The 26,088-nt window shown below is 38.4% G+C and overlaps 1 protein-coding gene across 4 annotated transcripts in view; it reads right to left on the bottom strand.

Moving 5' to 3' along the window:
• The window catches only part of CNTN4 (contactin 4), a 957,860-nt gene that overhangs the window by 169,477 nt on the left and 762,295 nt on the right, over positions 1-26,088 (bottom strand). For 3 of the 4 annotated variants that reach the window (XM_059937717.1, XM_059937718.1, XM_059937716.1), the window contains 3 exons: positions 22,582-22,779; positions 7,080-7,182; positions 3,891-4,075 (listed from right to left, as the gene is read on the bottom strand). In XM_059937717.1, the coding sequence (XP_059793700.1) occupies positions 3,891-4,075; positions 7,080-7,182; positions 22,582-22,779 (486 nt within the window). The remainder of the gene's footprint in view (positions 1-3,890; positions 4,076-7,079; positions 7,183-22,581; positions 22,780-26,088) is intronic. The other variant, XM_059937719.1, reaches the window with a different exon arrangement.

The following is a 26,088-nucleotide window of genomic DNA, read 5'->3' as shown; positions in this document are numbered from 1 at the left end:
TTAACAGAAATACAAATTCTCAGGTCCCACCCTAGTTCTACAGAATCAGAATTTCTGGGGATAGAACGCAGTATTCTGTATTTTAATAAAATTTTCAGATTCCTCTAAAGCACACTGAAGTTTGAGAACCTCTAGCATGAAGGAACAGGCATAGCATTTGGAATCTAGCTCTACTTAACCATGTAACTTCAATCAGTAACATTTTCTCTTTGGGTATCAACTTCCTTATCTATAAAATGTCTAAGTGTAGGAATGACTTGGGAGTGTCTTATTCATTCTAACTCCAAAATATATGTCAAGCCTCCATTTATTTTCCTTCTTTGAGTCCTAGCCACCAACCTCTCTCACCTGGTTGGCTTCTTGACCGGTTGTCCTGCTTTTACTCTTGGTTCCCTATAATCTAATCACCACAAAACAACCAGAGTGGTCTTTTAAAAGCATGAATGTGATTGAGTCATTCCCCTGCTTAAAATCCTCCACTGGTTTCCCATTATGATCAGAATAAATCCCAAACTCTGGGGCTGGCTTACAAGGTACTGCATAATGTGTCACCCTCCTATGTTTCCAAACCTTTTGCCCTTTCTCACTATGACTAAGTTACACTAGCTTCCTTGATACATCTCACAATGCAGTGTTAATTGCAATGTTAAGTAGTTTCCTGTCTCAGGGCCTTTGTACTTCCTTACCTTCTGCCTGGAATGTACCACTCCTTGAAAGCCTGGCTCTTTTTCATCCTTTAGGTTTCAGCTCCAAAGTCAAATCTCAGACAAGTCTTCCCTGACTACCTTATCTTATGAAGCCTTTCTTCTGCTCCTAGTTATTTGCTATCATATCATCCTACTCATTTTCTTCACAACTCTTACCACACTATGAAATTTTCTAGTTCATTTATTTGCTTAATAGTAAATTGCCCGTCAGCTTCTAGTAAAAGACAAGCTCCTTGAAGGCAGGGATTTGTCTTACAACCCTAAGTGCCCAACATTGCCTGCCATATGGTAGGCAATAAAAATTTCTTTTGAACAAATTAATAATATATTAAAGTCATTTTGGAAAATGTCAACCTTTAAGTAACAAATATCTGTAGTATTTTAACCCTGAATATATAACAGATCTATTTTTAGGAAGTTTTGTATGCTCAAAAATATCTGAAAGAGCAGATTAAAATTAGACCACACAGACAAGTATAGGTCATGGCAAAAATAAATTGGGAAAATGGAGATGGGTAAAAATGTTTTATGTCTGAACTAGTTTCAGTTCTTCCCATATCGCAACCACGAGTAGCACATGCTAACCTAAAGAGACAGCCACAGTGGAAACACACCAACCAGGAACAGGGGCTTCTATCATCCTGACACAGGGAACGTAGGAGCAATGGAACCATGCCCAGCAGGCCTTTGGAGGAAGGTGAAAAGGTTTAGGGCAGGATCAGAAAAATTGCCATTTTTTCAGGCCAGAACAGAAGTGAGCACACCTGTCCGTGGTTGTTGAAGTGAAGAGTTGATGAATGGGATGCAGCAACTTGGAACCAAAAAGGAAAAACAGGTTTCTAAGCTGAAACCCATGGTTTATAATCCCCGATCACAGCACATCTTAATGTTGTAAGAAATTTTCTTGTTAACAAAAACAGAACGTTCATGGATAAGTGACTGGGGCTACTTTCTCCCCTTTTGTGAAATATATGGTGACTTTAATGATAATAACTCATTTAACTTGGAGATCTAGGCAGCTGGATATCAGAAACACAGCACTGGACAAACCCACTAGAGACCAGAAAAAATATATAAAAAGAAAGAAAAAAAAAAATGACAGCCAAGCACTTTTGTATAATTAAGCTCTCCTGTGACAATGAAAACAATTTGATAATTTCTGTGTCGCTGATACGCTAGTTGAGGAAAAACAAAAGAATAAACATAGATGCAAAAGCCCAGCACCATGAAAGTCAACTTATTAGACAAGCTTCTAACTAACACCAAGGGTGGTTGACAACTGAGGAAAAAGCTGAGTTATCTTCAGAAAGTAGGCAAATTTCATTCTGCTTTTTTCTCCATGCACGGATGCAGACAAGTTCATTTAAAAGGGAAACACTGTTAGGACCTGATTTTCATCTCCAGGCAGGACCCCTGAGAAAACCTTTCACTATACAAGGCTGAAGGCCAGTGACAAGGCTGATTCTCCACAACAGTAACAATGGACTCTTCTATTTCTGGTGCAGGAAACCTCTGACGTACTAGAAAGCACTATGTCAACTCCTGGTAGCAGACTATTTCACACCTTTTTAACATACTGAAAACAGATATCTCACTTCAAAGAAAATCATGAAAGTGAAAAATGACTTCAATCAATTATTTGAGCAACACAAGTAACACTTAGGAACCACTGCCACTGGATGGAAATATCTAACCAACTAATTAAAAAAAAAAATGGCCATTTACCTGAATATTTTCAGGTTGTTCCTACCTGATACAGGAGAAATAATTATTACACTGGAGAGAAGAATGTATCCTAAACACTTAAAAAAGACAGCAAGTGCATCTCACTGAACAAATCTGTAACCTTCAGTCTTATGTTTTTCCAGCCAATGAACTGTGATGTCTTTTGCTTTTCAACCAATGAAATAAGGTATCAACCATGACAGTTTATGAAAGAGCAAAGATCAAGCATCAAGTCTGTCATCTGGCATGAGTAGAGTTGGTCCTTTATTGTTGAAGGAAGATGGGTGATTGAAAAAGAGTGCATATTTATTCAAACAACGGGTGCTGAAGTCATCACATGAAGCACTTGGTAAAATCATGTGTGTTCTTCCACCAACTGGTCAATGTCAGAAGTATGAGTCCAAAATGCTGAGGGTCAGATGGGGGAGGTTGCTGAAGGCTAGCTGATATTCAAAATCTCCACCCAGTTTCTAATCATGCTTCTAGAAAACCTTGCATGATCACTGAACAAAATTCTTTCCCCATATCTTAAAACCAAAACGTTCTGGAAGAAGAACTGATGAAATAAATAGACTTCCGTGGTATTAGTTACTGCAAGAAATAGGAAGGTTTAACGCCTTTGCTACAACTTGCCCCTGCCTAAAGAACTGCTCTCATCCTTTTAATATGCACTGTTGTTTATTTAAGCCATTCTTGAATACTTATCAATCTATAATATTTATTTTCAATACCCCAGACAGATGGGATTCAGGCACGTTCCAATTTGGGAGAACTCAATTTGCTTTCAAAATGCCTATCCAGTGAAATCCCTTTCTGGATTTCAAATCAATACCCTAACAGGGTTTCCAAGATAGGCTCAATTGATGACCACTTGCTAGAAGTTTTACATTTATATTATGTTTGGATCAATGCCGATGATTCGATTGGAATAGGAGCAGCTGCGCAGAAAAGGTCTTTGGGGTGAGAGAGATTTGTCATGCTCCACGCTGGTAAGAACTAAATTTGGACAATGTGCATTTTGAAATGTTCATGGTACCATATTAAATCACTACCAAATAGGAGCAATTACAAAGGATTAACACGAACTCCAAATCAAAATTCGAACGAAGAAAAGCAGAGAGCTTTAAAAAAAAAACCAAAAACAGGAGCAGGAATAACACAATGTTCCCTGTGTCAGTTTTACAGCTTGATGGCAGGAGAGAAAATAGGTCCTTTGCAAGTGTGTTCACACTAATTTCTATCCGCCAAACGTATCAGCATATATCTTCCATCCCTGCCCCCCATCCTCACTCTCGCTACCCAGAATCACCCAGGGCATGCTAATTAAGCAGCAAACCAAGGGTTTTACACAATCCTATTTTGAACAATCCTTCTGAAAAAACCTGAATGCAAACCTCCCAGCTTATAATGTTAATACCAGGAAGGTCAACAAATGATAAACTGGAATCACAGTCTTACCAAAGAAAGTCAGCTGTCCCCTTGCTATGTTTTTCCCTCTTGAATTTTCAGCCACACATTCGTACCAACCAGCATCCTCCTGCTGAAAATTAGGGATTTCAAGAATTCCATTCGACTTGTGTCTTCTGGCTTTCCTTGCTATCGGCTTTCCATCAGCTCTTCTCCAGATAATAGTTGGTACTGGACTGATAGCAAGAAAAAATGGGAGTGAATCAAGTTAGAGAGACTGTTTCTTTTATTTGAACCTATGCTCCTTACAACCCCTTCCTTCTTGTTTCTAAGCATTATAAGCTTGCACTAGACAGTGTTCCCCAAATGTCATTTATTCACGTATCACTGTGATGATTTTAGTGATATCCACATCTCCAGTATTATTATATACTTAGTGTTTTCCTTAAAATCAAATAACCTTTCTTAACCTTAAATGAGTTAATCTATATCGTATGCAATATTACCAATGAAATAAAAACAGATTTTTATATGCTTGTTCTATTTTTTCTAGTGCATCTGTTTCTTTTAAAATCATAAATATGAAAATAAAAATGTCCATGCACAGATGTGGAGAATTAAAGGTGCCTTCCACTAAGATGAGGTCCAGGCCCCCCTCTCCTTGAACCTGGTGGGTTCTTTGGCTACCTGGACTATTGAAATAAAGCAGAAGTGATGTGGTGTCAGTTTCAAGGCTCAGGGGATAAGAAACTGGCAGCTTCTACTTGCTGCCCCTTGGGACACTCTCTGTGGGACCTTATCAACTTGTAGAAGTCCATTAGGAGGGTGGTTTCAGGAAACTTTACTTAAGTATTGAGATAAGGAAAGAAACAATCTGTGGGGTCTTTAAGTACTCTCAAGACATCTATCATCCTCCAGCCAAAACTGTTAGAACGCATCTTAAATTGCAAGGGCATCACTGAATCTGCATGCAAATCAATGGTTTAGTGAGCTAACCACAGCTTTTAAGATTGCGGCTTCCTAGCAGGGGATACAATTGTTTACATATTTATTTTTCACAAAAAACACACACAGACAAGTAATTACACTAAAGACTCTGCTAATCTTCTCTGGAAAACCTGAGATGGTATTTAAAAAATTAGAGCCATCAACTCTACTATACTTGTTTTAGAGAAATTTAAGTTCATTAGGCAGACACTAACTCAAAAGGCAGAAAGGGCTCTATCAAAAGTACATTCTGGGTGTCTTTACATGTGATGAGATAGACACTTAATACGTGCCTTTACAAATAACTGTACTTAGAGATAGTCTTTCTGCTCTTAAGTGGGCCATGATGATGTGTTTCCGCAGCTGGATGTGCATACCCAAACATTTCTGTATAGATTGGAGGAGCCCAATTTGGGTCCTTTGTTTTCATTCTAGTGCCATTCAAGCAGCGTGAATAGTGTGTAATTCATACCCCTTTTGAAGTAGAAACAAAGTAAATTTTGTTGTCTTCCTCCACAGAAGATTTTTCAAGGTGTCACCTTGCAGAGTTCACCAAACACATTCCTAGCCTATCCAGTTACCTTCTCTCATCTTTTCTTTGAATTAAGTTTCCTAATATATATATAAATATATATTTATATACAATAAAAAATAGGACCATCTTGTACTGTTTGGCAATCTGCTTTTAGTCTCTTAGTAATAAACCATGGGCATTTTCTAAGTTTCACATGTTGTTTTACAACTTGACTTTTAATGTTGGTACAGTGTTCAATCCTACAGCAATGTCATAATTTATTTAACGGGGTAAGTTTTCAGGACATAGAAAATGATCACTGTATTTTTCAGCACCAAAGTAAAGATACTACTGCAGCATATACTGCCATGACTTGAAAACAGGAAAACCAAAAGAATCCTTCCTTTAGAGCTAAAAATAAAATTGAAAAAAAAAAAGAACAGCTTTCTTCCATGGCTGCTGTAAAACACAAAATCATGTGAATATAGATTACATGCTGACACAGGGGTTGAGCAAAAGTTAGTGCTGCTGCCTTAGCCAACATTTGGGTACAGGAAAAGGATGAGGAGTTAGCAGTGGGTTAGCCAGATAGGTGGGGTTGGGCATAGAGATTCACGTGTATCATTAAAGTACATAGATGACCAAAAATTTCTTATTTCAGATGACAGTTTTTATCACTGATGCCAAACCTTTCCTGCAGGGTTACTGACAAAATCTTAACTGATCTGCTTTTCATCCCTCTTATGCCCTCTGACAGATACTGTAACGGAAAATCTAACTGGTTCCCAAGTAGGCTTATCTAAGAAGACTCCACAGATTGAATAATAAAGTTGTGAATAATTTTCAGATGACTCTGTAAAATAAAGACTCTCTTAGAGAATATCAGGTCTTACCAATCTCTAGCCAAAGCAGAAGGAAATCGAAATCCAAAGTAGAAAGAAGATGCTATTGCTTACATGTGGAATCTAAAATATGACACAAATGAACTTATCTATGAAACAGAAACTGACTCACAGACATAGAGAACAGTCTTGTGGTTGACAAGGGGGAGGGAGGTGGGGAGGGATGGATTGGGAGCTTGGGATTAGCAGATGCAAAGCAGTATATAGAGAATGGATAAACAACACGGTCTTACTGCACAGCATAGGGAGCTATATCCGATATCCTGTAATAAACCATAATGAAAAAGAATATATATATATGTAAAACTGACTCACTTTGCTGTACAGCAGAAATGAACACAGTACTGTAAATCAACTATACTGCAATAAAATAAAATTTTCAGAACGGTAGAAAGAAGAGACGGGCAATTTAAAAGGAAGTACAAGACAAGTTTGGTGCATATTCCGTAAACTGGGACCCGAATGAAAGTCCACATTTTTCCGAACAGTCAACTTCACTGTACCCCAAATGAAGGCCATTGTTTTCCTGTCATTCTGGGTTAGACAACATGTACATTACAGGTCATTGTAATAGAACAAAGCGCTTTTTCAGAATTGCCCATTCTCCTCTCCTTTGTGGCCATGTCCATCGTGGCAGGCTAACCCCTCTCGTCCCATGACACGTCCCCTCTCCATGATGAGAGGGCGAAATCAAAGATGCGCACACAGAATCACAGCGAGAGAGGCTTGGCTTGCTTTTCAGTTACTTCAGAAACCATCACGGCGAACAGTGCAAAGAAAATTCTACACTTGCCCAAGCTGGAGGGAGGACAAGGGAGAAGAGAAACCAGAACTTACTTTCCTAACGCAAAGCATTCCAGCTTCACTGTTGTTCCTTTTGCAGTCGGGACCGTTTCTGGGAACTGCACTTCTATTTTTGGCTCATATTCACCCATCACCCCTGTGAATAAACAAAGGAGCTAAGTCTTGGAGATTCTTTTAAAACATACACAAGTGTTTTTCTGTTAACGTAGGATGCTCCTACACATCACTGTGTGTGCAATTAATTCCTTCATTTAAAGCGGCTCCTATCTCTTAACAGCCGTGAATCATGGCTTCTCTCCCAGTTACTGCTAGAGAAAAATTTGTATCACAGTACCACACCATCTGCCTAGGAGTAAATTCTCCATGCATACCCCATTGCTTCTTGAAAATACTTTTTTAAAAAAGTAGTCATGGAAGAAAAAGAGGAAGGGCTATAAAGTCCTAGTCACCAGGAAGATATTAATTATTGTTTTGGAAACATACTGCAGAAAATTTAAAATACATTTAAAAAAATGTTCATGCTTTATTGTGTCTATATAAAGACAATTTCTGAGGAATCAATTTATCACCACGAATTACTTTTCTTTCACTTTTGAAGGGCAATCTGAATTAGTCATAAATTGGTATATGCAAGGTAACACAAAATTCTTATATTTTTAATATATTCTGAAACAATGACAAAAGAACAATAGGAAGCAACCACTGAAAACAACCTTTAAGTTATACCCACCTTGCCAATGGCAGCAATGGCAGGCTTACCTTGAAGGTCATATTCTCCCACTTTCCCATATCCTGGAAAATTACTGTACAATTATAGCCAATGCAGCACAGCCTAACAAATTAAGTCCATGCTTTATAACTAAATGCTTATAAATGATTTCTTATCAATACATTCTTGACACTGTCTACTACTACTCTAATTGTTTTAATACATTTATTTCTATTCAATTTCTAGGCTTTTCCTGTGGTCTCTGAGTCAACTGTCCCAATATAAAGTTTGAAATTATCTAGCTTACTAAAACATGATAGGGTCCTCCGTTTCGTCTCTTCTTTAGGCTTCCCACAGTTAGAGGGAAAAGAGACTGAAGGATTCAGATGGAAAGGTTAAAAGTAAGGAACAGATGGGGACAGGTACAATGACTAAGAGAAACAGTTCCATTCATTTTGCAGAGGTGACCCTCTTTATCTGCAGCTTCACAGTTTGGGAAGCAGCAATGGGATTTCCTCAATGTGAAAAAAAGAAATCAACCCCAAGTGACAGATGATGCATTAGTCTAGCTAGGTTTGCTGTGACATATGTCATCAAAAGCACAAAGTTGAACATAGTTGTTCGTTTTTATCCTTTCATAGACTGACAGGGAGGAATGGATTTGGAAGACACCTTTGAGTTAATTTGGTTCAGTATTCTTAATCTTGGCATTCATGCATGCATACTTTTCTGCAGAAAGGACCCATACCTAGCAACCCATTCTAGAAAGGACCTTAACCCCCACAAAATGGAAACCACAGTTCTAGTCTGTTCCTGCCTTTCACAAGCAAGTCTGTACTCTCGAAGGGGTTAAACAGACTAGTGTTCAAGGTTGCAACTCTGGTCCCTGAGTCCTCATCTTAATCTTTTACTATGGCCTCTTGCCACTGCAGGAGTAACACTCCAGAACTAAATTCCAGTACACTAAATCCATGCTTGATACGTTCAGATACAAAACCATTCCCCCCTTTCTGGTCAGTCTCTGAGTCCTCTTGCACTTACGTTTGGGTTTGCCTTCCCTTGAGCATGTGCCCCACAGCAGGACCATAAAGAGACAGTGCTAGCTAACGCCCGCATTCGCACACTTCTGCTGAACTTGCTAACAAACAACCCATACAGCTGACTCACCATCCCATAAATATCAGTAGTATGACTCCGAGCGCAGGAACAAGTTAACACCTCTGAGTGCTGTGTGTGCGGCTGTGTACCCCGAGAGCAGTGTTAATTAGAAAAACAACTGCCTTGAGAGAAAGAGGTCTTTTGTCCTCCTGGGAAATCAAGACAAACGACACTACAGTGTATCATGAGTGGAAGGGAGATGAGATGATAAGGTTAAAATACGGAGGGTCAGCCATGATCAGGTTTTCCCCTACCCCCTCGTTCTATCAACATTACATGTAAACCTGGTTTCTGTAATGCAACTGTGAAAGATACATCAAGGATCAAAAATGTCTCACACATTCTTGTCCTGAGCAACTGAAATAGCACTGCTCAGTGTCCCAGGTCCCCTCAGCTATTATCTCCTCATCCTAAAATCCCACCTATTACGGCCCCGACTCAAAATCCCCTCCTCCAGCCTCCTGTACCCCTTTCCTTAGTACACCCTACACTCTGTAGCCCACAGCAGTCTTTAAATGACCAGAAAGTATCAAATCTCTTTTGCTTCAGTTCTCACTGTTTCCCATGACTTACTGTAAAAAACATGTAAAGATTTTGTAAATTGACTGAGTCGTGCAACCATCACCATAACCCAGTTTTAGAACATTTCCATCACCCCAAAAAGATCCCTCATGCCTGTTGACAGTTAATTCCAGAACCAATCCCAGCCCCCGGCAACCACTAACCTGCTTTCTATGTCTATAGATTTGCCTTTTCTGGACATTACATATAAATGAAATCATACAATGTGTGGTCTTTTGCATTTGGCTTCTTTCTTTCTTTCTTTTTTTTACTGCCCTAGATGCCAGGAATACAACTGGGAATGTAAGGGAGGAAAAACTTTTTCTCTACCTTTCTAAAATTCTTTTGGCTTATTTATTAATTAAGACATTAACAGGAGAAAAAACAAATTTAATTTTGTACATATGGGAGCCTCACATAGGCATGAGAGGGTCAAAGACAGGCAGGCAGTTAAAGCTTATAGGCCATCCTGAGCTAAGGAGGAGGGGGTAGGGATATGGGTCTTCAAAGGGAAGGAAGACAACTCACAGAAATATGGGAAAAGCAAATGTTTGGTAAACAAAGTTTGTTATGCCATGCAGAGACAATAGGATAGAGTGAGGAATTTGAATAAACAGGTCCACTGAGCTCTCCCCAGTCTACCACACCTAGGCCACACTCTTTGTAGTTATCTCTGGTAATAGCTCTCTTTCTGGACCAGGTCCTTCTTTTTTTTTTTTTAAATTTAATTTAATTAATTTATTTTTTATACAGCAGGTTCTAGTTAATTAGTTATCTATTTTATACATATTAGTGTCTACATGTCAATCCCAATCTCCCAGTTCATCCCACCACCACCACCCCCGCTGCTTTCCCCCCTTGGTGTCCAAACATTTGTTCTCTATATCTGTGTCTCTATTTCTGCCTTGCAAACTGGTTCACCTGTACCATTTTTCTAGATTTCACATATACGTGTTAATATACGATATTTGTTTTTCTCTTTCTGACTTACTTCACTCTGTATAACAGTCTCTAGGTCCATCCATGTCTCTACAAATGACCCAATTTCGTTTCTTTTTATGGCCGAGTAATATTCCATTGTATATATGTACCGCATCTTCTTTATCCATTCGTCTGTCGATGGGCATTTAGGTTGCTTCCATGACCTGGCTATTGTAAACAGTGCTGCAATGAACACTGGGGTGCATGTGTCTTTTTGAATTATGGTTTTCTCTGGGTATATGCTTAGGAGTGGGATTGCTGGGTCATAGCCATGTTCTTCTTAACTGCCATCTTGTCTTGCCTACCAGTTGGCTCCTCACTGAACAATTTTTTAAAGAACATCTCTTTCAAAGATTTCAAATTTCTGAAATATTTTGTTTATTTGTGACTTCTGCCTTCATCACAATGTATACTTCTCATGTTTAGTTCATGTGTTTAGTTCTGTTTTCCATCCAGATTGTAAACCCCATGATGTCAAGTAATATGTCCGTCTTTTTCATGCTTGCTTTTATCTTTGTCTCTTCACTTACTAGGTGCTCAGTAAAACACTGTCATGAAACATTTTATAAATAAACTTCTGGGCGCTCTCGAATAACATTGCTGTTTCCTCTCATCTTTATAGCAATTTATACATTTGTCATCTCTTCTGTTGTACTTTTACTTCTTTGAGGAATGGAAGTACTTCTGATTTTTTTCTGTTCCTCACAAATCTTAGCTCAGTACAAGGCATATGGAAAAAACTGTGATACGTAGGAATTTGTGAAAGGGAGGAAAAGATGTAGAAATGTGGCCCTTTATACTGGGACACATAATAGCCATTAAGTCAAACATGTAAGTCTTCCCGGGCATAGAAGTTGTTTTTAAGTATTATCATGGCTCTTGTCCAAGTTCACTCACTTCAGATCATGCTTCCCTAAAATGAGCTGTGTAGGTTGTTTATGTGGTCACGTGGAGTGATTTCTGGGTGGACACACAGTGATCTATATTTATGGCTACAGGAACTGAGTAACAGAGTTATCAGTAATGATGAAGATTGAACTGTATTTATGGAGATAGTTACAGGACATAAAGATAGGGATCAGAGATGGAATGGCATGCGTTTCACTGCTCTTTAAAGAATTTTTATTACATGTAAAGACTGTCTTAGTATTTAAATCATAAAAAAATGAAGGAAGCCATTTTTTTCAACTACATTATGAACATTTTTTGAAACACCTGTGAAGCGTTCCATTTAATTTGATTACATCTGGCACAGGCTACATTTTTATTTGACTATTTCTTTCCTGTCAACTATTTTGGCCTTTTTCTACATTAAATTTAAAAAGCTCCTGCCTTTTTTTATTTTTTAAGAAACAAAACGCCCCTTAAAAGAGGAGCGCATTTTTCAAGTCATTCCTCTGACCACCTGTACACTTTTGAACTTAACTGGTCTATAGCTGCTCTGGTGATTTACATAATAATTAGGCAAAAAGGGTGAGGCCATTGATGGAATTGCTCCAGAATCCTTTTTCCATCTTCAAACTATTTAGGAAGGTGGAAAGATACAAAGGCCTAGGTATGTCTACACAACCAAGGTACAGCTGAAGTAAAAGTGCATACAATATTGTCAGGATCAGCCAGGATTTATAATCTCAGCAATATTTCCTTTCTCCTGACTGAAATATATACATTGCCTATAGAGAAAACTCTTGCTTTCAATTCTAAATAGAGATACCTATATCTATAATTTTAAACATAAGGTGAAAAAAGTCTTAATTCATTAAAATGCATTGTCAATGTTTTCTGTTCATTGGAGTGAGAGCACCGGCTGCGACAACAATAGTGAAAGTTACATCACTTAAAATTTCATACATCAAAGTCTTCAGGAGTCAGGGGCTTAGGTGTATTTACATTCCAATGAATTCAATAAATATTGATTTAACACCAACTATAGCAATGGGGTTACGATGTGCATACCACAGACCTGATCATTATCTTCATGACATTTGTAGTTACCCTTTTCCAGTGCCTTGCATAGTGATGCGGCATATGCAGGCAACAATTAATTGTTTATGGAATAACTGAGTTTATTTCCTAAAGAAGACATGCTACAAATTTCTAGGTGTTCTTTCCAAAACCAGTGTTCCTAAACTTTAAATCACCTGGAGGGCTTGAGTTTCTGAATTAGTAAGTTGAGATGGAGCCTGAGAATGTGCATTTCTCACAAGTTCCCAGGTGATGCTGATACTTCTGTACTTTAAGAACTTCTGTAGCAACCATGAGGTGTTGAGCCAAAGCAAGAAGTTGCACCGAAGAGTAACAGACATCATGGGCTAGTCACTGGGAGATGACTAGTAACACGGAGTCGCACCAGTCACAACGCCAATCAAGAGCCTGGATCCTGCAGACGACCTTGTGGCAATGATTATCTCCCTTTCAAAGCCTGAAAAATTATTAAGGCTGATGCTGATGTCTGTAAGAACCAGAATGTGACAGAATAACTGCCAAATTATAGAATATAAAAGAGAAATCAGCCACACACCACTCTTGTTTAACTACAATTTGCAGACAGCTGTCTTGGCAGAAGGAGGCCGGTTTGCAGAATTTTGGGCCGTAAGATTTTGCCAACACCTGCCTTAGCTGGAATCTGCGGTTGTAAATTAAACCACAGAAGGGACTTTTACCAACTTCTACAGAGTGGGATTTTCTACTGAAGAAAAACTGCAAAAATTGTCCTATGAAAAGTTCCCACATGGCCTTTCTTGAGGAATGAATCATATGATATATATTCCATTTATCTAAAAATATTTGGAAATATCTGATTAGTCATACACATTTCTTGGGCTGAGTTCACCATTTTACTCTTTTAAGAAAGGCTTGTGGGCTTCCCTGGTGGTGCAGTGGTTGAGAATCTGCCTGCTAATGCAGGGGACGCGGGTTCGAGCCCTGGTCTGGGAAGATCCCACATGCCGCGGAGGAGCTGGGCCCGTGAGCCACAGCTACTGAGCCTGCGCGTCTGGAGCCTGTGCTCCGCAACAAGAGAGGCCGCGATGGTGAGAGGCCTGCGCACCGCGATGAAGAGTGGCCCCCGCTCGCTGCAACTAGAGAAAGCCCTCGCACAGAAACGAAGACCCAACACAGCCAAAAATAAATAATAAATAAATAAATTTATAAAAAAAAAAAAAAAAAAAAAAAAAAAAAAAGAAAGGCTTGTTTTGCCCTGGGTTGAAAGAGACATTGTAGGATCTAGGGGACTGTCCATGGAATCTCCACCACTACCCAGCCCCTAATCAGTGAATTCCCGTTTGAGGCAATAATTAATTGTGCAAATAAGAACTTCCCCAGTGCTGGAAAAGAGGAATAAGACACCTGCGGGTTGTATCTCACTTACACTTGGGGTTTTAATGTGACTTCAGAAGCCTGTGGGAGGTGAAAACAAACCCCATTATTTGACCTCAATCAAACCTACATCTCTTTCCTTCCTTCTCAAATAGTTAAAGTGCAGAGATAACCTGAGCTATTCCAGAAAGGTGTCTCCTATGAAGGTAGAATAACTATTTGTCCATGCTTGCCTGGGACAGTCCTGGTTTACAACAAGTCCTGAAGTAATTTGCTAATAGTTTCCAGTTTGGGCAATTAATTATAAAGCCACCATCTTTTAGGTGAAAGAAAGCCGACTTTTGTCTTTTTTTGACAAAGTACTTTTATATTGATCCTACTAAAAAGTTCTTCATATCGTGAGCTAAACAACTCTCTCTCCCTCTAATTTTTTTGTCTTTCTTATGTATGTACGTATGTATTTATTTATTTTTAGCTGCATCGGGTCTTAGTTGGAGCACGCGGGATCTTTGTTGAAGCATGCGGGATCTTTCGTTGCTGCATGCGGGCTTCTCTCTAGTTGTGGCGTGCGGGTTTTCTCTTCTCTAGTTGTGGCACACAGGCTCCAGGGCGCGCGGGCTCTGTAGTTATGGCGTGCGGGTTCCAAAGCACGTGGGCTCTGTAGTTTGTGGCACTCAGGCTCTCTAGTTGAGGCACATGAGCTCAGTAGTTGTGGCATGGGCTTAGTTGCCCCGTGGCATGTGGGATCTTAGTTCCCTGACCAGGGATCGAACCCGCACCACCTGCATTGGAAGGTGGATTCTTTACCACTGGGCCACCAGGGAAGTCCCTCTCCCCCTAATTTGTACATGGTGGTCCTAGTTCAAGTCTTTGGAGCCACAAAGAACAAGTCTTGATGGACCGTCTTAAAATATTTAAAGATATTATCCTGTTGTCAGAGATTGGCAAAGTTATTTTTTGCACAGACACAGATAGCAAGGATTTAATTTAGGTTTTGTGAGTCATGCAGTCTCTGATTCAACTCTGCCATTGTAGCTGGAAAGCATCCAGAGACAATATGTAAACAAATAAGCATGGCTACTTTCCAATAAAATTTTATTTACAAAAACAGTGGTGGGTTATAGGTGGCCCATGAACTAAGGGTTGGCTAAGTCCTGGCTTAGAAGAAATGCGGAAGATAGCAAAGTTTGAGAGAGTCAACAGCATCAACAAACTATAGAACTAACAAGATTTCAGCAAGCTTGCCAAATGCTGAATCACTTACAAGTAAAAGAGAATGTAATTAAAAATAAGATATCATTTACAATAGCAATAAAAATTACAGAGAATCTAGGAGTTAGCTGAAAATACTCAACATTTTTATGGAAAAATATGTTAAACTTTATTTACAAAAGCAGGCCACGGGCAAGACTAGCCTACAGGAGGAAATTTGCCAGCTCCTGGTTTAAACAAATACTGTATCCATTGCCTGGAATTCTTATCCTTCCTGTTAGATTGGCCAACTCTTTACGGAAGCTTGAGCTGATTCCCAAGACCAGGCCAGGCTTCCTTACACACAAACCTTGATTGTTTGCATAATCTCACTGCACCTTCACTGCTCCTTGGTAGCTCTTACCACAATTGAAGCTTAAATAATCCTGCTTTAACTCTCCATCCTCCCCAGTCTGGCTCCACTCCTGCCTCAGGTTGTAATTAGGCTCCTAAGCTAGACTATTATCTATGAGGACATAGAAGACTTTTGTATCCCTAGTGACAAGTATACAACAAGCACTCAATGAACATTTCTTGCTTAAATGCATGATCAAATGAATGTCCAAGTCATCTGTATTCTAGGCTGGACACCTCTCCTGTCCTCTTTCATTTCAAATCCCTCCATCTGTAAATGTGTTTCCTGGAACTCAATTCAATAATTCCAATAAGGATGAAACTTTAGACCTTTCATTAATTTGGAGTTCTCTAAAACTGCAGGCTCCCAGGGGCTCTGATCACATCTTTTTATTTTACAGTGTACTATACACAACAGGTACCTAACAGATGCTTCCTAACTGAAGACTGAAATGACCATCTAAGACCTTTTGGCTCCCACGGACCTGAAATGAATCTGACTATGCTAGACGTCTAAAGCTGACTGACAAGTTCCTAAGCTTGTCAAGGTTTCAAACTATCCAGATCATTGAGACACTATTAAGTCAGATTAGCAATGGCACTTTAGCAAAATATCTCACATCCTTTAGCCATTTAGATGTTCTTCTCATAAAACAAGTTTTACGCCCACAGATCCTCAAATGTGATGTTGTCAGAGAATTAAATGAAAGACATGATCGCTGTGACAAAGCCACACAAAAGTTGCAATCAGAAGTGAGAGTAAAATAAAGCAACGTGTTTTGGGACAAACTCTAGATCTTAGGTAATATAAAAGTACGTGCAAGTCAAGGGCACATCTCTGCCTGTTGCCAGGCAGAAGTTTCATCCTTGCCAGTCTAAAGGCTAAATCATCAAAAAAAGGTTGTAGATCAAGTTTACAATCAAAAAGAGATCCTCTTAATGACTAGGTTTTTAATCTGATGGCTAGGTTAATTAAATGGCCTACAATTGAAGCTGATCTATTCAAGAAGACCCATTGTGGTTGTTAATGCTCACTTGAGGCTCTAACCCAATTTGGGGCAATATTAGGAAAGTTTACTATGAACAGATGGTAGTATCACAATGAAGAATACATTACACTGCATCGATAATCCAGAATATTCTAGAATATTCTAGTTTTCTCTTTTCGATTTTTTTAGTCTTTGGTCTTAAATTTGGAACGTTGAAGGGAATGCAGTCTTCTGAGCCACTAGGAAATCCAATGGCCACAGAGGTGAAGGTTCACAAAATGACCTGTGATAGCCTGAAAGAGTGAATGCACCTAGTTTTGCATTCAATTAGGATTGGTTGATAGCACTAAGAAGAAATCTGATCCAATGAACAGCATCTGTGTGGTGAGTTGTGTTTGATATCATGTGGCCTGTGCAAATGCTCAGACTGGAGGAAAGTAAGGTAGAGAGTTGTGACTGGCATCTCAGAAAACAACTAGAAGGACCCTTAGATATAACTTATTATAAAACACTCATTTTTATAGCTAAGAAAACTGAGGACCAAGGAAATGGCATGATTTGTCTCACATGAGTTAGTGGTAGATCTGGGACGACACCTCAGAATCCTATGACTTTTTTTTTTCTTCTTGACTTTTAGTGCTATCCTTCTTTTACTGCATCCTAGGTGACACCACAGCAAACAAGATAAAGCTGGTTGGCACCGATGATGGACACTCTCAATCCTATGTTCAGCGCGTTTGTTTCTGTCCCACCTTAGACTGCTCTGAAACTGTAGGCTGCTAGGGTTATCAGGTGGTCTCTTGTCCAGTAGGTTAAAATTTGATTTATGTTGAGAAGATTAAATGCTTCAACGCTGACCTTGTTCAATGTTTTCATGGCTAAATAAAATTAGGTTTGAGGAAATGGGTCAGGACTTAGAAAAATATGGTCAGTTATTTTGTTATATTGAGAATACAAATTTTTAATAATTTAGATTTACAATGAAGTATAATAAACATTCAGAAAATGTTTTACATTTTAACGTCCAAAGACAATATATATAGTGCATATAAATACATGTATATTTACACACACACATCCTACATATATATGCTTATCAATGTATAAAAATATGGGGATGGAGGAAGGAAAGAGAGACAGAGAGAGAGAGAATGTGAAATTCTAAGATAGGATAAATCCTTTGTTTCCTGTTCCCTAGTAGCTCTTCTACTGAGAGTTCTAATTAGCGGTAATATTCAAAAATATTTAACAACCAATGTGCAAAGCAAAGAACCATCAGACACACACTGGCTGTAAACTGCTCAACATTTGTCTTGGTTCTAATAAGCAAAATAAGGAACTGCCCAACCAATCCCCAGCCAGTCTCAAGGAAAACACAGAAAAAAGGCAAAGGCCATACAGTAATTTTTCATGCTCAGTTACGTACCTGTTTATGTAAAGTACATAAACAACCTCACAGACCCAATCTCATTTTCCCAAGACTGTCCTAATTTTTGCTAATTTTTTTCATCTTTAGCCATTTTAGAGCAAGTCAGGGGTAATAACTAAAGACAGAAAAAGCAGCCATTATGATTATCATCTAAATCTATGATTTCTCTCATGGTTATGCTGCATGGGTGGTCCATTACCTTTGTTTATGGAAATACAGGTACAATTCTTTGAAAATTGTGAAGGAAGCACACAATGAGGCAAGCTCATCATCAATAACCAGCAACTGGGTTAATATTGATCCTTGGACTACTTCAGTATCTGTGGTAAAAATAATTATGATATATTTTTCTCAATTAAATCTTTTTCTTTCACGGTACCAATGCAACTGGTGCACTTTCCCACATAATGAGTTTTATTATCATTTCAAAGCAGATTTGAAAATACCTAGATAAGGGACTTTGCTGGTGGTCCAGTGGTTAAGACTCTGCACTTCCACTGCAGTGGGCGCGGGTTCGATCCCTGGTTGGGGAACTAAGATCCCGCATGCCGTGCAGTGTGGGAAAAAACCTAGATAAATGAATATTAACTCTAATGTAAAATTCTCTCACATTTGTCCAGCTCTCAGTTTTATAGTACTTCCTCGTGATGAACACTACAAATAACATACAGTTATTTAGGAGAATTCCAAAAATAAAATTTGCAAAATCATAATGTAAATATGTAAATCCAGAGGCCAAAAAATCTTTTCTGAACCTCAGTTAAATAGCATGGTAACTGGAGACTAAGAATTTGATCCCACTGCTGTCCTGACTTACTTCTCTGGTCCTTAGTTCCCTTCTTTCTCGAAGAATAAAGGTGTAAAATTGGGTGATCTCTAAGTGCCTTCTAGATCCAATAAAATGTGAATATCCCTTTCACCAAACATTTTTCTAAAACAAAAAAAAAATCTCTAATCATTGAAGAAAAATGAGAAAACACAGAGAAGCAGAAAGAAAATAAATTAAGAACGAAACATTTTACCACTAAAAGTTAATTGCTTTAAAGTTTAACACTGTTAGCATTTTGGAGAGTAGGATTCCAGCTTTCTCTGTCATTCTCCACATACATTTTACAAGACAAGGATAACACTATCCACTCACTCTGTAATCTGGTTTTTAAAAATATAATTTGTGGAGCATATCTTAGGTAGGGAAGTTATTGATGTACAAAACAGTACTGCTGTTTTGTCACTGTTCAAAGCAGTTTACCTATAATTTCACGCACGGAGTAGGCCTCTGAGGTAGGTACTGCTATCCTCATTTGACTGATGAGAACACCATGAGGTGAGGTTAAACTGATGTCCAAGGCCACGTCGCTAATAAGTGGTGGGGCTGGATTCCATCCAGGGAACCTGGCTTACCTCCTCAACACCCTGCCCTACATTTCAGTCATGATCTGAGATGTAGGCAGGGGTGAGCCATGTGAAGACCCGGGGAAAAGGGAACAACAAGTATGAAGGTCTCGCAGAACCATAGTGTGTTGGGGGAGAGAGCTAAAGAGGGTCAGTGGGATCAACATGGAGCACATCGCCCTTGGTTCCTGATAGGAACATGGACCAATGGGAGTTGTCTGCTGTTCACTTCTTCTGACTCACTGTAACCTTTGGGGCTGGAAACAGCCACAGTCCAGACTGCTTAGCTGAAACTCTAAAGAAATAACCTGAATACTGAGGATACCTAGCTCTTTAAGCTACATCTGCACTTAGCAAGGGAAATGATCGGCCACGCCAATGAGGTCAGTGCAGGCAAAAAGCTCCATTGCCTTGCTTATCCACATTTTGGAGGCAGAAGGAGGCTATGAAATTTTGAGTGAGCTTCAATTATCGAGATGCTTGTACAAATTCTATACTCACCTTGCACTTAGCAGTCTAATATACAGTCACTAAATACCAGATTGTGCAGAACGATAATTTCATTGATTTTACTCTCACAGTGTACACTTCAACAAGAATGTCACTTTTATTTTGCAATCTCTTCTTGATTTATATTTCCCCTTTTCTCTTACCTCCAGACAAGAGCTAATTAAATAATCTATTTTGTGCTTAGTAATACAGTTCGAGCAGCCATTTTATGTATTCCAGCCTAAATAGGAAAGACATATTATGAATTTTCACCATGCAGCTCTCATGGAAATTAGAAATGAATGGGCATTAATTGCTGAAGAATGAGATCCTTAGCCTGCTAATTTTGTGATAAAACATTCTAATAAAACACATTTGTCATCTTTATGAAGATATACTGGGCAAGTCGAGATAAATCTAAAAGCCAAGCAGAAGGCAGAGTTGTGGCCAACTTGTGTCACCTAGGAAGACTGTGGACTTCCCGTGTTCCTGAATTTTTGTTCCTTCTCTCTGAAGCAGCAACTCTGGGTGATGTTTCTCCTGGGCTGTGTCTTAGTGTATCAAAGTCACTATTTGACTATATTTTCTCCTTGATATACCAAAATGGATAACACCACTGAACAGACATTTTGGCATAAGCGTATTATGGGCAGAGGCCAGAGGGGCTGTATTTTTAAATAATTCAGTACAGAATGCCCCTGGAACGCATATCTTGAAACAGATTTTTTTATCCTTAGATCTAGAGAGACGGCACTGATAGCTTTTAACAGAATCGATCCTTTGCCTACCTTTCTCGTTAAACTGATGAGATAGTTCCGTTTTATTTAGTGTAACTCAGCCTAATGCAACACAGTCCTTTAACATTTGCCATGTGGCAAGCACTGCTGCACCCTCGCACCAAACTGGATGAAAACTGTGGTCTGCGCTGGATCGCATGTCAGTGTCAGCGGGGTGGGGGAGGGCAGGCTGACAAGTAAATATGAATACACCAGATGAATATTATGATAGAGAGATGGACCAAGAAGCACAAAACAAACAATTCTTTCTGTTGCCAAGGGAGAAGTCATGCTTTTGGCTTCATAAATAATGACTAAAATAATATTCTGAATTTCTCCCTTGTAAACCTGTTCAGTAAAACCATTTCAGTAAATGGCATTCCCATCCACCCAGCTGCTGTGCCAGAAACCTATGTGTCATCCTCGATTTTCTCTTTCACCACCTCCCACATCCAATGCATCAGCAAGTCCTGGCAGCAAACTGCAAACTATATCCTGAATCCATCCCCTTCTCTTCTCTCCACTGCCACCCGCTAGATCAAGCTGCCATCGTTTACTGAGTGAATTACAGCAACAGTCTTTAACTGGACTTCCAGTTTTGACCCTCACTTTTTTAAAAGTCCATTTTCCACACAGTAGGCTAAGCAATCTTTTAAAAAAACATACATAACTCTCTTACATAAAACGCTTGAATGGCTTTTCATTTCACTTGAAATAAAATACACTCTCCAACCTCAACTCAAACCACCCTCTACCCTGGTCACTATGCTCCATAAGGCTCACTTTCTCTTTGCTCTCTGAACATGCCCAGTGATTTATTTTTAGGCCTCAGGGCCTTTGCATGTGATGTTAACTCAAGTTGCCTGGAAAGCTCCTCCCTCTGATCTTCACAGGAGGGACTTCTTATCATTCAGGTGTCAGCTCATGTCATCCCTTCAGAAAGGTTTTGCATGACAACCCTGTCTAAAGTAGACATTCCGCCCCACAGAACCTCTGTTTCACCATACTCATTTATTTATTACTATCTAAAATATTGCATTTTGGGTTTTGTTTATGCTTGTTTGTTTGTACCTGTATCCTCTGAACAATGTAAATGCCATGAGAAGAGGTCTTATGGTTTTTGTTCACTGGTGCCCAGAGTAGTGACTGCCACAGAGCAAGTGCTAAATAAACATATGTTAAATGCATGAATAAGTAGATGAATGATTGAAATCTACATTATTTGCTCAAAAATTCAAGCTTGGTCTATGCTGTAAAGATGCTCAGATTTTCTCTGCAGAGGTGGTTTGAGAAGGCACCCGATACAGCATAGTTGGGGGGAGGGGTCACACAGACATGACCTCCTGGAGAAAGTAATATATTTGAAGAAACTGGAAGGACCAGTACAAGTTAGTCAAGAGACCAAGAGAAGGAAGAGCATTTCAAGAAGAGGGAACAGAATACATATAAAGACTCATTGTGAACGTACAAGGACTCATGGTGGGGAAAAGGCATGGTGCTATTAGAATTTGGCATACAAATCGGCAAGATTGTCTTCAAAACGCACATGATGAATTACCATATACTGTTATGTCATCCATCTAAGTAAGTAAAGTGAAATTCATATATTTTCTTGAAATATTCTTACCAAAGTGTGGGAAATTAAAACTTCTATCTCAAATAAGGCTTGACATTCTTGCATTTCACTGTGGTTGGAACTATGTCTTCAGTATCATAAATCCAGAAGTTATTTGGATAATTGAGAACTTCTCTTTGGACACTGAATACTAAATTACATAGAATTGATTAATGAACTAATTGTTCAGCCTTCTACTTCATTTTGCCTGTGTACACAATTTAAGTGGAAAGAAACAAGAAATAGATTCCTTTGTTATTTATAGTCACCTAAATCCACATTCCATTCCTGTTGAGATTAGCAATTAGATTTCTAATTAGTTTTCCAAAATGGATTCGTGGGTTTATTTCTTACATAAGTGTAGGAAATATAGGTACTGAATGTAGAAAGCATTAAACTTTTCTTAAATTTAATTGACACAGTCAAGCTTTGCATGCCAATAACATAACAACCTCCTGAACTCAACCTATGATCACAAAAAGCAGAATTACGAAAATCCCTTAGAAAACTCACCATCATTTCTCAATATTAGCGGTGTGGGTGGCCCCAGGACCTTTTGGTTTGTCACTGTATTTGTAACCACACAGGTATAATTTCCAACATCTGATTTTTCTACTTTGGCAATATACAGATTCCCAGTCTCTTGAGAAACGAAGCGGCGATTATCCTGATAGGAAGGGTATTCATTGAAAATCCAGGCATAGCTCAGCTCTGAAAGCAAAAGGAATCATCATTACAAATATGTCTTTTATAAGAACTCTACTGTACCCATGAAAGAACTGGTCAAGTTAAAAATTCATATTCCTGCCCAATGGTCCTTTTTCAGCCTGCTAAATATCAATAGGAAGTAATTACAGTGTCTTAAAGCATTTATAGTCTTCCTACCATCAGTCAGTAAGATTTTATTCCTATATAACTAGAAGGTAAACTGATAGCCGATTAAGAGAAGTCCAATCTCTTTAAATCAAGGGAATAAGCATTTATAGTTTGCTAAGCATGTGTCAAGCACCATGTAATTAGTTACAGAGCTAATGCTCAAATTACAGACCCAGAGAGTCTACAATCTTGATATACCCTGGAAACTATTTAGATCACTTCTTTCATTTTATAGATAATAATCATAATAGTACATCACAGTGCCACATACTTGCATAGTACTTTGCCATTTCCAATACATTTTATAGTTTTCCATTAACTGAGAAACTTTGGCACAGAGGAACAAAGTAACGAATCTAAACTCAGCCCTAGTTAGAGAAAATTCTGAGTCTCAATCCAGTCTTTTCCCAATGCCTCTTACTCTTAATGCAAATTCTCACTCCTTTCTCACTTGTGAGGTTGAACTCCTTTCCCACTATTTTAGTGAGATGGGGATTTAATATTGTAGCAAATACTCACTAAACATACAATGACTGCTTGCCTGGTCCCATAAATGCAAATCTGTATTTTAAAAAAATTAGCTGAAAAAATTATTACATAGGTAAGGGAGTGACTATAAAGTCACTGTCAAAGAGCAACCTTCTCACAAACACTTATTCATCCCAGAATGCCAGTGGGATGAGCGTAATAGGCAGTCATACCTGAAAATATTCCTTTGAAAGATCTAATTTTTCTTAAGAACTAGGTGAATGTTTTGTGAATGAGCATGTTAGCCCATGCTTTCAATTTCAGAAAAGAAATCTAAATGACAGCGAGTTTAAATGATCTGCTGCAGTGAACTACTGTGCTCTGAGGAAACCAAACTTCTTTAGCTCCAGGCATTCCATGATTGCTCTCTTTAAAGTGTGATCCCCAGATTTGTTCAAAGCTGGACAAGTGATATAATACCCACTGGCACTGATTAGCCATCATGACCTGTTTTATTTTCAAAAGTTATTTTAGGCCGGAAGAGGAAGCAACTAGAGGCAAAGGGAGTCTCAGGTTTCAGAACTAGTTGGCTGTGTTCTTGTATGCTGCTTTTTAATATGATCCTGGCCTAAATTCTAAATGTATGGAGTGTCCTTGGAAAATGGCAGAAAGGTCACCTCAGCTTTGTATAGAGAATACTAACTATTGAAAAAGGCACTTGCTGTTTAGTACTTCAATGAGTCCCCAGTTGTAACTGGCCTCAATAACTGAATGTGAAACAGGAAACATATTCTGTCTTAATAACCCACTGTTTACATACAAAGGAGGGGTCATGCAGATTTCCTTCCCTTTATCACTGGATTATAACATTTCTGTATGCATTATTTTAGAGAGATATAATTATGTTTATATGAGAAAGCTAATCATTTTATTTACATATGTGCATGTAATTATAAATAACCCCATGCTGATGTCAAGAGGATACTCGGTGTAAATAAACAAGTGCTTCCCAAAAAGCTAGTTACTTCCTCAAGAAACTAAAATCTGGGGGAGGAAAGGCCCCTCTAATAGGTCATGAAGAAGTACCATGTGATACGGCAATTTCCCCATAAAAACAGGAGATTTAACAAACAGCACAGAGTAATGTGCTCCTTTCTCAATATGGTATGTGAGTTTCAGGAAAACCAAGTAATCTCTGAGCTTCTCAATTTTCTCATATGAACAATGAAGAGAACACTGCTTATCCCCTAATTAACTATAAGAGAGTTTTAAGAATAAATTAACATATCCAAAGTCACAAGGTAGAAGTTAGAAAGTAATTTACCAGCAAAATATTAAATAACACACACTTCTCCAAGGAGAGTTATAATCAAATATATAAACTGTGTATATATATTTTTTCCTGAAGATATTTTTCAAAACTGTTGCTAGTGGCTAGTGCCACAAGGCTTTCTTAATTTTGTAGGAGAAGGACAGTTTAGTAACTAGAAAGTTGTATGGACCATGGATATCAGGAAAAAAGACATCTGCTTTGTTATTTTCCTAATTGGTGTCAAAAAAAAAATGACGAGAAAACCAAAATTCAAACCTGTATTCCATAAAGAAAGCCATTTAAATTTAAACACTCTCCCTTTCAACTTCTTAATCCATCAAAAGGGGATAATTAATAAATGTGATACAGGTATGTGGTGACGATCAAGTTACGTGAAAGCTGAGTCATAAGCACATCTGTATCATTAAAAGTTAATCATTTTTAAAGTAAATATAAGAACAAAAGTCAATTAACATGCTGTTGATCTATTTAAATTATTTTGGTTTCACTGCTTTTGTTACTTAGTGCTTTAGTAGGAGATGCAAACAACCATAAACATATTCTGCAGGATTTTCTAAACTGTGGTCCTTGGAATATTTATTCCCTGTTAACAGAAGTTCTCTACACCCCCGTCCACCTCAAATTTAAAAAGGTTGCATGACCAAATGACTTTAAGAAGCACTGGATTAAGTAAAGTTTAACTGATTTGAAAATTTTTCCTTTCAGGACTTGCAAGAGGTTTTTAACATGCCAATGTTTCTCAAATTTCTCAGAGAGTATGTAAGCCATGCAAACTTATTTGATATAGAACTGCCTCCCAACCGCTCCACCCACACACTGTTTTTCTAAAAATTTATTAAGCCATCACAAAACCTAGGCTGGGAAACCCTGAACTAATGCAATGATTTCAATTCAAGAAATGGTAAGTATAATATAAAGATTATTAACTGTATTACTTCAGTTCTGGGGAAAGCCATTAAGTTACAATAAACAACAGAAAACAACAAAATGTTGAAATAAAGTTGCAATAAGTTTCCAAAACTGTAATAGTAATATAACACTGTAACCATTTCCAATGCTGTAGACAAAGGAACAAACCATAGTTCTGAAGACAAGTCTCAAATGGACTGTGTTAAGGATGGTAACTAACATCAATTCAACATGCAACCTTTGTAAAATACTGTCGAGCCCCAAAGTGTAAAGGTTAGCCAAAGAATCTTGGCTGGTGCACTGGTGAGATCACGTTGAGCTAAACGCTGAGCCCCTTGAAGGGGGAAAGTCTCTAAAAATGATATTAATTTATTTTTCTTCACAGTAAAGAGCACTACCTGGAATACTGTATTTTTATTTGTCCACAACAATAA

This window comes from Balaenoptera ricei, chromosome 11, assembly GCF_028023285.1.
Source record: "Balaenoptera ricei isolate mBalRic1 chromosome 11, mBalRic1.hap2, whole genome shotgun sequence".
Taxonomy (NCBI): domain Eukaryota; kingdom Metazoa; phylum Chordata; class Mammalia; order Artiodactyla; family Balaenopteridae; genus Balaenoptera; species Balaenoptera ricei.
Note: the sequence above shows the minus strand (reverse complement) of the source record. Positions and strands in the feature narration are given on the sequence as shown.